Source organism: Diabrotica undecimpunctata, unplaced genomic scaffold (genome assembly GCF_040954645.1).
Source record: "Diabrotica undecimpunctata isolate CICGRU unplaced genomic scaffold, icDiaUnde3 ctg00002922.1, whole genome shotgun sequence".
Lineage (NCBI taxonomy): Eukaryota > Metazoa > Arthropoda > Insecta > Coleoptera > Chrysomelidae > Diabrotica > Diabrotica undecimpunctata.
The window spans coordinates 1-16710 of record NW_027314124.1 but is presented as its reverse complement, the minus strand read 5'-3'; the positions used below and the strand labels follow the sequence as shown (position 1 = coordinate 16710).

Genomic DNA, 16710 nt, shown 5'->3' with positions numbered 1-16710 from the left:
TGAAAAATTCGGGACCAGTTTGGAAGAAATTACTAGAAAAATCCATAACCTCCGGAACCAATTTAATACGGAATTAAAGAAAATTAATTCTAAAAAACAGGACAAGGAAGTGATGACAATTATGAAATAAAATGGCCTTATATCAAAAATTTATTGTTTATAAAAACTAGTTTACAGACACGACAAACAACTGGAAATATGGTAAGTAAATATGTTATTTTTTGCAAATATGTAGTACTCTGGGCTACTTATAGATTTTTCTCCTTTTTTACATACATTTGTACTACCAAGGAACTTCTGCGTCTGGTGAATTAAAATAATCTCTAAATTCATCTCGAATTTCCTTCGCAGTATTACAGTAATTATTAGATCCCTGTTGGGGAAGGGGTAGCAAATTATTATCTGGAAGTCCCTCAATTCTCCAACTACCGAGTACAATTTCAGCATTACCATCTTCTCTCCATACATTATCTGTTGCATAAAATTTTCTTGGAGGTTTTTTTGTCATAAAAAAATTATGTAACGTACATACAGCTAATATTACAGAATCCGTTCTTTCGGGCTTAAGAAGGATAGGCTTTCGTAAAACACGGAAAACGCTTGATACTATGCCGAAAACATTTTCCACCATTCGACGTGCCCTCGACTGCCTATAATTATAAAGTCTTGCGGAGCCTGGTATATTTGTTGTACTATAAGGTTTCATGATATATTCTTGAAGTGAAGAAGCGTCATCTGCGACGACTAGGTTGGGGTACCGCTAGTCGTCGTCCAGGCAATGGCTTCTTTGGTAGATTTATACCACTTCGCTGAATTATACTAGGCATAGCACTAGCGGCAAAAACGCTCCCGTCGGAAATACGTTCAATGCTAAGAGTACCACGATGTGAAACTCTTTGTAATTAACAAAATAACTCCCTGAATTTGGAGCAGCTTGTATGGTGACATGTTTACGGTCTAATGCACCTCTACAGTGTGGAAAATTCCACTTTTTTTTCAAAATGATAACTTATCTTTAACCATTCTTCATTAATTTGTTGTTGGCATCTGAAAGAGAATTGCATTAAAAGACAATTCTTTTTAGAGTAAATTTAATTATTATAATGTAAACTTTATTTATATTTTTAGGAACAATGTGATGAAGGGGAAAAGGCTCTCTCAGCATCTTTGGAGAATATAAATGAAGAAAGCACGTCTGACTCCATCAAAGAAAAAACCCAAAAAACCAGTTAGCCGGTGAAAAAGAAAGCGAAGATAGACGATAAGGAGGAATTACTTGCGAAAGCACGAAGCGCACTTTCAAATGATGGGTATGATATCTTTGGTTCGTTTATTGCTGGTGAACTTAGGGCATTGCGTCACGATTTTTTGAAAGAAAATTAAAGAGAGGGATTCAGAAACTCGCTTTGGAAAGTGCAGAGGAGGATGAAGAAATGAGTTCCTTGGTACAATTTTCAAATACCTCATCGACTTCCACTACATTAACTTTTGACTACAATTCTCCATCCAATTTAAGTCAGAGCTCTGTGTATACTTTGCCAAATGAGTATACTGATCTCTAGTTCATTACATCAATATTAATTGATTCTAGTAAGCAATTAATGTAGAATCCATTTAGTTTAATAAAGGTTTCCTTAATTTAAAATGTAAAATCACTTCACACTTCATAAACTATACCCGATATTGCAGACTTTGATATGCGAAATAGATAGCTCAAACTTATGTAGCTGTCACCTAAGATTTATTATTTTTTTACCTCTGCTATCACAGAAAAATAAAACTTTCAGACCTGTGGCTAAATATCTTAAGGTAACAAGCTCCCTTTCATTAACTGAAATTGCTTCTCTCATTTTGGTGTCATTTTTTTTTGGATCAATAGCCCCACCAAATTTATTAAATTATCGATATCTGTTGACGACATTCTCGCGAAATTTTGTAATTGTATTGGATCTTCAACTTTTAGCTCATTAATTAACTGAGTGTAAGCCCCTGCAGTACTTCTTCTCAATAACCAGTTCTTCACCCACACTTTCTTTTTCCTTCTTTTTTTATCGTCCAATAATAAAATTATTATTGCAGCAGCCTGACGTTTACTACAAACCATATTAAAATTTTAACTCAAACTAGACGGTAGACGGACAGAAAAAGTGTCGAGAGATCTTAATTCTCTTATATGTATAAACAGAACAGCAATTTATATCAGAATCTCCCCTCAACTGGAGGTATCAGGTATTTTATTGCGTGAAACTTATGTCGTAATGAAAACTTGCAAGGAAATTTATTTCTCGATACCTGAGACATCTATAATGATATAAATCTCTAGTATAAACATATTCTTAAGATTTGGTGGAAAATAACACTCCCGCATCCTCAACAAAACTAGTTCCGTTACTTATTCTAGCATGTAAAACAACGAAGTATTTACAATTATTTCCGCGGCATTTTCTGCTGTTCTTTACATTGCCATATTGTCAAGTAAATTTATACAACCCATTCAAAAATATCCAAGTTTCGTCCAAAATACGAACTGAAGTCGGCTTGGACTTAATAATTTTTTACATAGTACTTAAGAAGTATAACCGTTTAAAAACGATATTTGGCTTTCCGCGAAGGACTTTTCTACTAGGTATTTTCAACCATTCCACAGCGTTTTAAAAGTCGCCACAAACTAGATTTTATCCTCTTAGTAATATTTTCTTGTGGCACCACTGTTACCTGTACAAGTTGTTGTATTAGATATTGATAAGAACCTTTAAATGTGCAAATGGATTGAAGGTATTGAAGAGCGAAAACGTGACAAGATTCTAATTTCTAACTTTTTAAACTAAGAAACTCAAATTTAAAGTACTTTTTGTTGGTGTTTAGAAATAAACCTGTGATAAATAAATAAACGCTTTACTTGATTTGTCTGAGATAAAAAGAGGGATGAAAGTTTGTTAAAATTTAAGGTAAAAAATTGTCCGAAAAAAAAATTTAATGAATAAAAAGACATTTCTATTTATTAAAATTTTTCATTATTAAGAAGAAGTGAGTTGGGAGAACAACAATTAAAATAAAAATAGTTTTAAAAAACCAATAGAATTAATGGATTCAATTCAATTTGCATGTTATTTTAGAAAATTTTCTGCTGTTATATTTTGCCTTCGCTATTCATTGTATTTAACATACACATTCTTTTTATGTACAGAATTCTTTTAATATTGGCCCGTAAATATTCAATAAAAGATCTTTATCAGAATTTTTTGGTTCTGTTTTTTCTTAGGATTTAGGTGAGAATTGTTTAGATCAGAATATCATGAAAAAGTATCAGCATTTCAGCCATCAGGGTATCCACAATTTTATTTCTTTTTTTTTGTTCTTCCTTATTCTTCTTTATCCATATTTTGTTTGTTATTCTCAGAATACTCTAATTGCTGCTGTTTCTTATAACCCTTTTGCATATCTCCAAGTATATCTCCAGGCCCAGCAGATTTTCCGTTCTTGAGTTGTGTACATATTTCTTTGATTTGTTGTACGCAATTGTCTTAATTAATCCGCAAAGATTGTGATATAGTATCTATTATTTTCCTTTTAATCTCATGGCTCTGAAATTCGGCTCTATTTTCTATCAATAACTTTTCAAAACGACTCTCCTATTGGCCAAAGTAATTGGCGAAATTATATCTCGTTGTTTATTTTGTTGAAGTATTTTTAACAGTTTCCAAATTTCGGTGATTTTTCTTCCAAATAAATATAAAATATATTTATTTTATTATAGTTTTTTTTTTTTCAAGCTCTTATTTTTTTCGGTGCCTTTTTATGCCTTACTATGTTTATTTGTTTTTTTTCCTTTATAATTTTATCCATGAACACCTCAAACCAAAAATAATTCGGGGAGCCGGTACCCTCTTCTTATGAATTTTTCGAATACACATCACCACTCGGTGACACGTTTTCATTAGATCTATTATGCATATAAATGCTAGCTTGTACAACAGATTTTTTTATTTGTCTGATAAAGAATGCAGCATCTGAGCAAGATAGAACTGTTGTGAGTCCTTTGTGCTCTTCTCATAATGTTCTTGAGCTAATATTTTTAGTTTTACAGAAGTTACTAGTAAATTATTATCTGCATTAGTACTTGTAATTCTTTAATAAGAGTATTAAATTTCTTACTACCCTTATTGAGACAAAGTCGCATCTGGTGATTTTCAAATATCAATCTTTGCTTTTTCTTGTTTATACAGAAATTCTACAGAGATTCTAATCGATAAAATAAGCAGGTGCAATATGATGGTGTTCACATACAATATTTTTGAGGTCATCATTATTGGTGCTACAACCCATTGTGGATTGTGGTCCCATATGCCTAAATTATAGATTAAAATAAAGTAAATATATAATATGTAGGTTTCTTATAGGTAGTGATGCGTCTCAAATAGTCTCTCCTACTTAAATGCCAACCTCACATTCAAGCCAATAAACCCTATTATAACAAACGAGGCTCTAACGACCGAGTATCAGCGGAATAACTGTAGTAACTGGAATTAAAGAAAGGTAGTCCGACCAACATGTCTTGGCAAGCGCGGTAGGTTTTAAAATCACGCCGAATACCCTCTAAAATAAAATAAAAATGTCATTATATTAACATGTATTACAGCATACGAGTAGAAAAAGATTGCCAGAATCATGTACTAATCTACTAATCCCATCGATTGATTCTGAGGGGACAAGAATATTAAGTAAACATGCCAAACGTAGAAAACTCTTGACATACAATGTCGCTGCATAATGCTAGAACACTAGCAACAGAAGAAAGAAACATAGAGATAGAAGCAGAAATATCAAGAAGGGAAAGCCTGAAAAAACTAAAATCCAATCATTTGTTTTACTAGGTCGCTAGTAAAACTGAAACAACGGGAGGTATTGGCTTCTCTGTACACAGAAAACATAAAGACAACATTATATCAATAAAAAGTTTCTCTATATTAGAGGGCACTTTCATAACCTTAAAACTTGTATAAGATATAATAAATGTACTTTAAAAATCATTTAAGTATATGCCACAACAAGCGGCCATGCGGACTATGAAATAGAAGAATCCTACGATGGCATTACTTAGCCCTAATTGACACAATAACACACTATACCATAATATGTGGTGACTTGAACGTTAAAACAGCTCCTTCCACATTCAAAAAAGAATATCGGAGATGGACGTAGCAAATGGAAAAACTATCAATCATCAAACATCACTGATAAGAGTATCTTTAAAGGTCTTACAGTCCTTAACCAGTTTTCTACACGTAGCAACCACAGAGTATTAAATGCCTCGATAGAAGTAGGCCTTGGGAAAAAGAGATACCGCATGATCAAAAAGAAGTCGATACCTACCTAGATAGAGCCTGCTAACATAAATACACTAAAAGAACGCATCAACAGCATTCTCGAAAGCAATAAGTATACAGACCTAAATGTCAACACCTTTAATGACATTATAATAGAAGCTATAGAGGAAAGCCAGAAGATAAACTGCCAAAAGAAACCATATAACGAAAGAATAAGTCCACAAAAACTAGTGTTGCCCAAATGCAAGAACAAGATGAGACTTAGAAACTTGGTCTTGGTCTTGGTATTGCGCTTCCGGTCTTGGTCTTGGTCTTGGTCTTGCAGCAAGAGTCTTGCAAGTCTCGCAGTTACTCATTACTTTCTCGCAGTTACGTTACTTTAGTTCTTAGAACAATGTAACAGAGTAGGTACGTTTTAAGCTTGAATTAACATAGCTATAACAAAGACCAACCAAATTAATAAATGTTTAAACAACTGACACCAGGTGGGGTTTGAGTCCATGATTTAAGCGATCCGTACCTATGCTATAACTGAGCTATCTACCATGCCCCACGGGAGTCATGTTTCTTAATAAACGTTTGCATTTAATAAGCTCACATGTGCTCAATATATGTAATTGTGTGATATATACATAATATATGTAATTTTGTGATAAGTATATTTTTTCTTACCTGTCCACTTTTTTCAGCGGTTATTAAATAGCTTGTGATATCTCCACCTAATTTTGGTTTTTCAGGAAGAAATATTTGTGACTCCTTTTTGTGGAAAGATATTAGATGCTTCCTTAAACCTGAATTTTTGCTGTTTTTCATTTTAATTTTAACCTTTTTTATTTATCACAATTTAAACCAAGCAATTTGAGACGCATAAATTATTTCGAAAAACTTATCAAATTTGCTTCTAGGTCTTTTAGATCTATGACTCCAACTCTCATTACTCCAACTAGAACTATTTAAATTTTCGTCACTCATGTCAAATTGTAAAGTTTTCACTCTGAGAACAACAAAAAATATATGAAAAACAGTTATTACATTAGACTCAAAGGAAAGCTCAATTGAGAATGAAATTTAGTGATGTCAAAAAAGTAACTACTCGTTAATTTATATTCGTTACTATCCAATACCCTAAGTACCAAATACTAAACCGAGAATTATAATATATCGTTACTTCGTTACTTTAAATATTTCGGTATTTTGTTTACACGGTAGAGGACATTACCTGTTACATTAATTTGTCTCGTTACTTTTGAATATTAGCCGTGCTCTTTCAGAAAATTTTGTTTAACCGAATGATCTTATCGCACTCAGCAGAAACTGAGTATTACTATTTTATGATCAGAGGGCGGCTATTTTCAAAATCTGGACAATTAATTTCAGAGAGAAGAAGTCGTCTGCTGGGAAAGAATGAACAAAATATTTTATTTTTACATTGTAATTATGACCTCTGAGTACGTGTCAAATATGTCAAGTATTCTTTTAATGAATGTTTCGATTCGCTATGTATATTTATGGTATTGTTCGTAATACGCAAAGTCCAATTTTCCAAATTTTCGTTACATGATTTTTTGCGTCTCTTAGAGACTCTGCGCATATACCCGAATTACTATACTCCTTAAAACGAAACTCAGTCCTAACTGCAAGACGCAAGAGTCTCGCAGGCTTCTTGTTCAAATCTTGCATAGTCAGACTTGGTCTTGCACTTGCTAAAATTAGGCGGTCTTGGTGTTGGTCTTGGTCTTGGTCTTGCTAAAATGCAAGAACAAGACGAAGACTCCAAGACCAAGACTGATTTTGGGCAACACTAACAAAAACACAAGCATTAATGGAAGAGCGAAGAAAAATGCGAAGTAATAAAAGCAAAGAAGAAGACAATGAAAGATGATAAGTAAAAGAATACACAAATCTATTCATATGGACAGCCAAAACGAAAGTGAACAAATCTAACAAACAAGAGCCTCGAAGTTCTAAGGAGAAAATTAACACTATGGGAAAAAAGAAATAACGAAATGAAAGGATAGCAATAAAAATATCGTCACCAACAGACATGAATTACTAAGGGTTATAGCAGACTTCTATACAGAATTGTACAGAAGTGAACAAAACCATGATGATCAACTAACAGAAAAGTTAGAAATTTAGGAAGAAGATTAGTCAACCAAAGATCGGAACTGATGCCTGATATATGACGGAAGAAATGAGGAACGCACTAAAGAAAATGAGAAGAAATAATATAAGATAATATCCTTATAGAAGCCGAAAAGATTGGAGGAGACAGACTTTTAGAAAATATCAAGGAACTATTTACCTTGTCTCTGCACCAACGTGAAACAGCTACAAGATAGCACAGCGTACTTACAATTTTATATATATTATATCGAAAACATATACAATAATGCAACCATGACCGTAAGACTGTACAAAGATAAAAAATGTATAAAAACCAAAAGACGAATCAGACAAGGAGAGACGTTATATCCCAAATTTTACGGCAGTTCTGAAACATGCTTTCAAATAATAGGAGTGGAAAGCAAAAAGAATCGATGTCGACGGCTAATTGCTTTCTTATCTACGACTTTAAAACGACATATTTGGAAGTAGTTACTTCCGAAGAAGTTCTGAATAAACTTACAGAAGAAAATAGATTGAAGAACATAAAAGAAATAGAAAAACAAACAAAAGAAGAAGAACGCAGAAAGAAAAAAGAAGCAAAAAATTCAAAAATCGAAGAGGATTAAGAAAGAGAAGAAACTTTTAGTAGCTCAGAATCAGAAGAAGATTTGGTAGAATATGTTGACTCTGAAGATAGATCCTGAAATATTTAAAGAAAACAAGCAAATAATTAAGAAAGAAGTGCCAACAGTTGGAGAGATGGGAAAGACCCAAATCGCGCTGAATATTTGGGTTGTTGTAGAGTGCACATCTAAAAATATATTAAACATTTTATTGCAAGAATTGATAATAAGATTGAAAATTAATAAAAAATTTGCTTTTTAAGATATAAAAAGGGTAGTAACACCTTTTTTGGACTGATATAGAAGACACGGATATGATAGTTGAAGACGATATCGTAAAAACTTTACCAGAACCCGTTAAAGACAGAAGGGATCATTTTATTTTTGACGTAAATTTTGTCTGGTTGAATCTTTAAAGCTTAAAAAGTTTGTAACTTGCTTAAAAATAAATAAATTAAAATTTTTCAAACACTAAAAAATTCTTTTTTTCTTGCACTTTTAAATTATTTACACTTGCCCCAAAAATAACACACGCTGTTGTAAGCTAAACACTTACCCCAAATTGACGGGAAAGTGCGAACCATGGATACTTAAAAAAAATTTAACATAATTTTCACATCCGATGTTACGAATGTGCCCAAATATAAGCATATGAAGTAAAGTCCGTAAGCATTCTAGGAAAAAAATATCATGACTTAAAACATCACCTAAATCATGCAAAATATGTCATAAAAATCATCTAACTGAAAACTTCACACTTCACCGTTCACACTTCGACGGGTTCACCTTATAAATACTTAAATCATGAAATTCAAGTTACCAAGGACAACCAAACCGGTGAACTGCATAGAAGAATTACTTTAGTATGGGCCGCATATGAAGCTCTATCAGACATCTTTAAGAGCAGCATGCCAAATTATTTAAAAAATAACACGTTCGAACAATGTGTGCTTCCAGTCATGACTTACGGCGCAGAAACACTTTCCTTAACCCAGGCCACAGCATCCACACTCAGAGTGGCCCAAAGAAGAATGGAACTGTCCTTACTTGAGCTGACTCTCAGAGATAGGGCTAGAAACGAGGAAATAAGGACATGCGTCAAAAATATAATAGAGCGTCTAGCATGGAAGGAGTGAAATTGGATGGGTCAAATGGTCAGAATTAATGACGGGCGGTGGACTCAAAAAATTACAGTGTGAAGATCACGAGCAGACAGAAGTAGAGGTAGACCACCTACATGATGACAAACGACAAAAGAATCGATGAGAATTGGCTGCACAAAACTCAAGACCGAGAGAACTGGAACAAATTAGGAGAGGCTTATGTTCAACTTTGGACGCAGAGGTTGGATGATAATTGAAGTTAAACAACTTTTGGTTTAAGTACGGTTTTATTAAAAACTAAGTCTAAACAAGCATAAGTAGTATCTAAATACACAATTCACATATTAAGTCGTTATTCGTTTTAGTTTTTAACAAATAAAAAATTATAAGTATACTCGGTTCGCTATCTACAGTCTGAACTGTCTAGTGAATTTAGTAATTATTTGTTTGCGAAGTTAGTTCCTTTTTGACAGACTCGAAGTGGCTGGAAATTACTATACAACCAAGCACACGTAATTATAGCCAATCTTAATAGTAAACAAACTATATAGTATATAAAATAGAACTTTACAAATTACCGACAATCAATATTTATTTATTTGCACCATATATAATCAATAGTTATGTTAAATTATAACAACTAAAATATATCTTTTAAATATATACTACCCAAAATGTTATGGGTTTAGTATACACTTCCACTATTTAGAATAATTCTTCTTTTTTCAAAGAAAGAAGTCTGCAATACTTGAACTATTAATACTGAGAAGTAGGAATTGTTGTGTTGTAGGTTTCCGACAATGAATATGTCAAAATATGCCCGAGCTAAGCGAATGGAGTATATGAATTTTATTAATCGAATTAATATAAATTAAATGTTTTCAGTTCAAATGTCACATTATAATATTTATTTAGTTTCCATTTTAAAATGTTTTTCGTAACTCTATTTTCGAAATTGCTGTTTAATATACAGGTCTGCGAAAAAGTCTAACAACAGGGTAGGTACTATCTTTGACATTATTAAAATTATAGTTATGAATTTATGGAATACAAAATAATATTGTCCTATACATTTTTGGAAGGATCCTTTAAATGTGTATAACGTTACCTACCATATCGCATAAGAGGTTATTTCTTCTGGTAAAAGCTAAAATCGCCTGCTGACTTTTTAACATAAGAGAAAAATAGTAGTAGGCATTTAACTAGTAAATAACGGCTGTAAAAACTGATACGTATTTTCGAAAGAAAAAATTCAAGAAGGAAAGAACCAATTCAAGTAAAAATACAATATTAGTTGGATTTGGTGATTGGAAACATACCTATGACGAAGCAAGTCATCTTTGCATTCATTTAACCTGTAAATTTTCGCCTGTAAATATAAATACATCAACGAACCCCAAATAAAAAAGTGGAACAGTAGGTGGTACAGTAGACTAGTGCGGTGCTTCATACTATCACAGAATACACCAGCCAACAAGAAGCGAAAGCTTTGTCGGTACCTTTGATGTTCGAAGGACAGAAATTTCGGAGGGAGAATGACAGTTAAACTACTTAGTACATTAAGAAAAGTAATAAGGAAGTCATTCAAAACAGTAGTAAAGTTATTGTTACACTGAGAAACAAAGTAATTATTAAAACTGAGGGTTTTTAAGTAGATCTGTTTTGTATGAATTGTATTTTTTTCTGTAAAATTGAATATAACCCATATATCAATTATATACCGATAAGTAAAAAGGTCTTAAGTCGAAAATATCGATTTGTTTTTTTTTTTAACAAACAAATTAACGTACTAGAAGTATTTTATTACGTTAAAAAACCGATAAAAAGCGATTGAGTTTGAAAGTTAATCCCAAAATAGAGATGAAAATCAGTCGATTTCTATTATTTTTTATTATTTTTATAAGGTATTAAAATATGTGTGTATATACAAAATATGTATATAACAGTATTATTCTTTTATTACTATTATATTATACTTTTTTATATTAATATACTTTTTTTAAGGTAGTAAAAAATGTACAGTAGACTTCCTCTATAAGGAGAACTGAAATAGCAGACTAATTACCTCGTCATGCCGATCTCGTTATATCAAACAACAATAATACTATGTAGTTTTCTAAAACATTAACTTTCTATAGTGAAGCCATTCGGAGCAATATAAGATGCTAAATATTATTTGAATTTCGTTTTTGAAAAAAAACTGTTTACTTTTATTGCCAATGATATACGTTAAAACAAAAATCTGTATTCTGTAAATCTGTATAAAGCTTATTTTCGAGGACACCATAAACTATTGCATCTACATGTTGCAAAGATGTGAAACAGTTTTATGATAATTCATTTGCATTTTGTCTTTGGATAAAGTTTCTTACAACGCTTAAAGCACTTTCCACATCTTGTCTATAAGGACCTTCTTATTATTAGGTGCGAATGGTCAACTCCCTACAATGACACTTGTGAATCATAAATTGTAAATTTCCGTAGAAGTTTATTGCGGGCGGTAGTTAAAAAGGATATTTATTTATAGCCACGGCCGGGCCAAAAACGTAAAAAAATACTTATTTTCTCCCGTTATAACCAAATTTGCCTCGCTATAGAGGGTTATAGTTCAGTAGAAATTTCAGGGGACATCTAATGTATCTCGTTATAAGCGAAATCTCGTAATAACCGTAATCGTTATAGAGGGGATATACTGTATATGTATATACAAAAATATTTATAATAGTCTTATTCGTTTTTTACTATAAAACAACACACACGGAACAACACTTCTCAATACGTAAACAACCGTTAGTTTTTATAGATTGACAGATAACTGTTTAGAACATGGCGGATTCTCACAGAAATTTGGATTGCAAAGAAGCCGTTCGTTTTGCTTCTTGTTATGTGGTGTATTCTGTGATACTATGTTTTCGGTATTTTTAATATTTAAATAATATTTTTAAAATTAAATAAACTAATTTTATTATTTATTTTTTTTATATTTTAAACAAATTCAATAAATTATTATGTTTGCTTCAAACCACCTCAACGTATTAACAAAGAATACGTATACATCTATTAGCAAGGAAACATAGCAAGGAAATAAAGAAGGAAAAATTAAGGGACAATTAGCCTAGTAAAGAGTAATAATTATTTAAGTAATTACATATACTTAATTAAGTATTACATATTCCAAATTGATTAAAGAACAAATAAATTCATAGCTAGTAGGTAACATATTAATGTAAACATTTTACATTAAACAAAGATTAAAAAATGGACTCTGAGATAGCGCGTTACACGAGTCTCAAATATCAGGCCACCACGGTTGTTTAAATCACGTTTCAAAAATATAGACCCTCCACTGAAATATAACACGGGGACCCAGTCAGCAAAAAAAAACAATAACGCGACCTTGGTACTACGACAGAAAATTGAGAATACGGGCTGATGAAAAAGCGAACAAGGGGGGCCAGCGGGGACTAGTGGGAAGTTGGCACTCTAGACGCTCCACGCCAGAAGTGTGGAGATCTGACGATACGCAGCCAGTGAACGCGCTATTTAACCCGACGGGATAGTATGACGTATATGTGCCGGCAACTGGCGATTCGAAGGTTCGCGATCTCAAATCCCTGTAGGACTGGAGGCGTATTCACTAGCTAGAGACTAGATACGCGAAGGTAACTAAGATCTATATACTAACCCAAGGTTTATCTAATGATACGGAATTGTCCGACCTTTAATTCCTTGCTTTGTCTCTTCTCGTCTCCCTTCGCGCCTGATCGAAATATTGTTGGTCATAACTGATATTTTGTAGTGTACAGTCTATTTAATACATTGTAAACTCGAAATTTGTTTTGTTATTCCTAGCCGTTATAGGTAGAGACTAGAAGAGATACAAATTTCGCTTATGCAGTGCTCCGGCTTCTAACGTAAGCCCATAGCCTCTCACTCTTTCCAGGACCTGAGACCGAGAAGTCCTTAATCCCCTTCCTTCCAAAAAATTTCCCTACCCTCTTGTAAATCCGCGAGGGCGGAACTAGTCAGTCCAGACTAGTGGAACCAGTAAGCCTTGCCCCGCTCGCAGGGATAAGTATCCCCTAAGAATTGTAGATGCATTGATAAGGATATTGAGACAGACGCCTTCTACAATGGTGACAGCCTTTATTAGAGTGGAGACAATTCATTAGAGGGGTTTATTAGATTTATTTACAGCTTCAATCCTAAATTATTACAGTTAGCCACCCCAATTTATTAGAGTTTACTTAGGACAAACCTGTTTGTCCAAATTCAAACCAAATATTAATATTAAAATATAAATAAATATTATTTGATAGTAAATTTAATTATTAGGTATATAAACTGAATATTATGTTTAAAAATAATAATTGTATTTATATGAAATTATTTTAAAACGAGAATTATTATAAAAATTTAAACAGATGACTGACACAATGTTGTTATTAATCGGATGGCATTTATGACTTTTAATAAATTTTGATAATTGTTACGAATCGAATCTTTTAGTGACAGATATTCTTTTAATTTTCTTACCTCTCGTTTAATGTTTATATTTTGTTAGTTATTTTTCATGCAGTTTTTAATTTAAACCTGCTTAGAGTAAATATATGATGACTAGAAACGAATTGATCAAAAGTAGTAAAACCGCTATTCTATGATGCTACCTACCCATGACGTCGCCATCTTGTGGCGCTAGTTCCGTGACGCTCAACTTAGCATTTTACTGTAGAGAAATAACTAATACAACGCCAGTATAGAAGCTTTACCACGGAGTAATAAAATTGTAGAAGTAAGCAGTTTCAGGTATTGGTGATATTGTTACCAACATATATACCAACATATTATTATTTACAGGGTGCATAAAATGAGCATTCAAAAATATTTGTTTCGAATAGGTCATTTTCGGTATTAACTTTATATGTTTTTTCAGTTGTTTCTGGTAAATCTATAAAAGTGACTATTATACTTTGGAGAGCGGTCTAGTTGAAGTAGGATTAAAAGAACAGCATGGTTCTTAACGAGAATTACACAAGAGATGCATAACTGTAAATAAGATCCAGATAAGGCCTAGATCTAAACTGTGGATGAAAATTGATGTCATAGATAGATTAAACAAAACTATTTCATTCAATTTTTTAGATGACGATAAATGAATAAATGCAAATCGTCGGCCTAATGTGTTAACCTGCTAACTCCATTTTTTTGGTCAATTTTACTTTTCGAGCCCGTCATAAAGTTGAGACGATTACCTTCCTTATGGTAAAGGAATAAGGTCGATATCAATATTCAATTGGATAGAAACGCCGTGCACGAAAAACTGCGTTGTACCCAATAGCAAAACTGCACATCGAAAACCTGCTAAATCCTCGTGGGACCTTAGTTGCGTACTGACAATGGTCCGCCGTGAACGTGGCTGTTGAAAATATTGAAGTTTTTGAATGTTTTTATAAAATATTTTGAAAATAATTTGATTAAAATACCGTCACAAATTGAAAAATAATATATTACTCCAGTTGCGAGTGAAAATAATTTGATTATAATACCGTCACAAATTGAAAAAGATTTCCAAACAACTAATATTTTGATTTCAAAGGATATAAATAGTTCAGCCATTCAATCATTCGAAATAATAAGTCATGAACCAAGCCTATATTCACTTCAAGCTATTTCTAATACTCCAGATGAAACGCCAAGCATTATAGACAATATGCACGCTCCGGATGAAATCATATTACCTTTTGTTAATTCCAGTCATCAAGTTGTACCCAATCCACCTATATCCGATAATAGTGATACAAAACATAATAAACTTGTGTCTTATTCTGATTTTGACTCAGACTTGCTTTCTGAAATAAGAAAAAGTAATAAACGAAAGAAACGGTTTCAAGTCAGTAAAAAGAATGGTTTTCGGAAAAGAATAAAGATAAAAGAGAATGTGGTAAAAGCTATTTTGGAAGACAGAAGAAAGAAGACTACTATGATTACATGAAACCAAAAGAGGCTTGTTCCATCAAATTAAGATGCACTTGTAAAATCGGAAAGTACAGTACTTTAAAATGTGAAACCATAGATAAAAATTTAAGAAATGATATTTTTAAACAATTTGGGAGTTTTACTTGGGGAGAAAAAAAACCCTCGTCAACGAATGGGTAACCACTATTGAGACAATGCGACCACGAAATCGGAATACCAAAGAGATAACAAAGAGAGCTAATACATTTATTTATCATTTAAAAGTTAATAATGAAAACGTTAAGGTATGTCGAACGATGTTTTTGAAACACTTTAGATCTGGGAAGGTGGACTGTACAAACCTGGAAAAAGGACTTCACAATGCAACCTCCTAGTATATTGAGGCGTCACAATTAACCATCTAAATTTTTTTATATTTTTGCAATTTATTTTGATGTACCTTTGAATTTATAGTGTTTAGAAGACTGTTTTTTGTGAAAAATTTAATTATTTTTAAAAGTTTAGTTTTTGTTTCAAGAATTTTTTGATTTTATTTTTCTTTTAAATAAGTTGTCTCTTAATATTAACTTTGATTAAGTTTTAATATTGACTGTGATTTTAATGATTAAGATAAAAGTGTAGCTAGTGAAGAATACTTACAACATTTAATACGATGTTGCTTATTGTTTATAAAATAATCTATAATATTGTTTCATGTTTAAAGACTGATTCTGTTGTTAAACATTTGATAATAAATATTTTAATATAGACTGTATTTATCTGATTATTTTATTATAAACCTTAACTAAAAATCACATTGAAATGTCATTATGTTCATTTAAGTGTTATAACTGCTAAGTCCTCAATCAAATTTAAACCTTAAAACGAAAAACTGCCAAGTTATTATTTTTTGATTTTTTTTTTACCCTGTACTTTAGGTACTCAAGCATTAAAACTTACAAAATGTCTAGAATCATCATAGGAACCAACGGGATCCTTAGAATCTTGATATGTAAAAAAGAAAAAGTATTATTCAGTTTTTTCTCCCTCCTGTAAACTATGCAAAAACGGACTTAGCAGGATAACAAATTAGGCCGACGAAATGTCATCCTTAATTTTTAACATTAGTCGTTAGTGATTCGTTTTTACAAGTTTCTGTCTCGGACAGCCTGGAAGACAAAGTGCTGTCGTTATAGTCATTCATGATTTCTACGTATTCCGAATCATCTGGCTTTGAATTAGAATTTTCCTAAATCTGAAATAGCATCTTGTTTGTTAAACATTGGAGGGCCTATATTCTTCGCAATTTCAAGAAATTTGGATTTGACTGCAGACATCTTCATGTTTTCGCCCAAAACGATGACATTTACTTGAACTTTTTCGACTTTTTTCGTAGTACGAACTCTAAAAACAAATAAAAGTTTGTTTTTCATTAGTAATAAAATAATAATAATAAATACACATACACAATTTTCCGTTGTTAAAATTATAAATAAAGCGTGACAATTTGTTAAATTTTTTTAAGAGGAAGATATTTGGTGAATATTCTTAGTGCTTAGGGTTCAACTCCTTGACAAACTCTGAGATAGCGCG

The 16710-nt window shown here is 32.2% G+C and overlaps 1 protein-coding gene across 1 annotated transcript; it reads right to left on the bottom strand.

The window, feature by feature from the left end:
* Positions 1–283: 283 nt before the first annotated feature.
* LOC140432128 (uncharacterized) lies at positions 284–706 on the bottom strand. The gene has a single exon (XM_072519967.1). It carries the CDS (start codon positions 704–706, stop codon positions 284–286), a length of 423 nt encoding a protein of 140 aa, XP_072376068.1.
* Between the last annotated feature and the right edge of the window lie 16004 nt (positions 707–16710).

Coding starts and splice junctions, on each gene's coding strand:
- LOC140432128 (XM_072519967.1), bottom strand. CDS start 706: ATGAAACCTTATAGTACAACAAATATACCAGGCTCCGCAAGACTTTAT.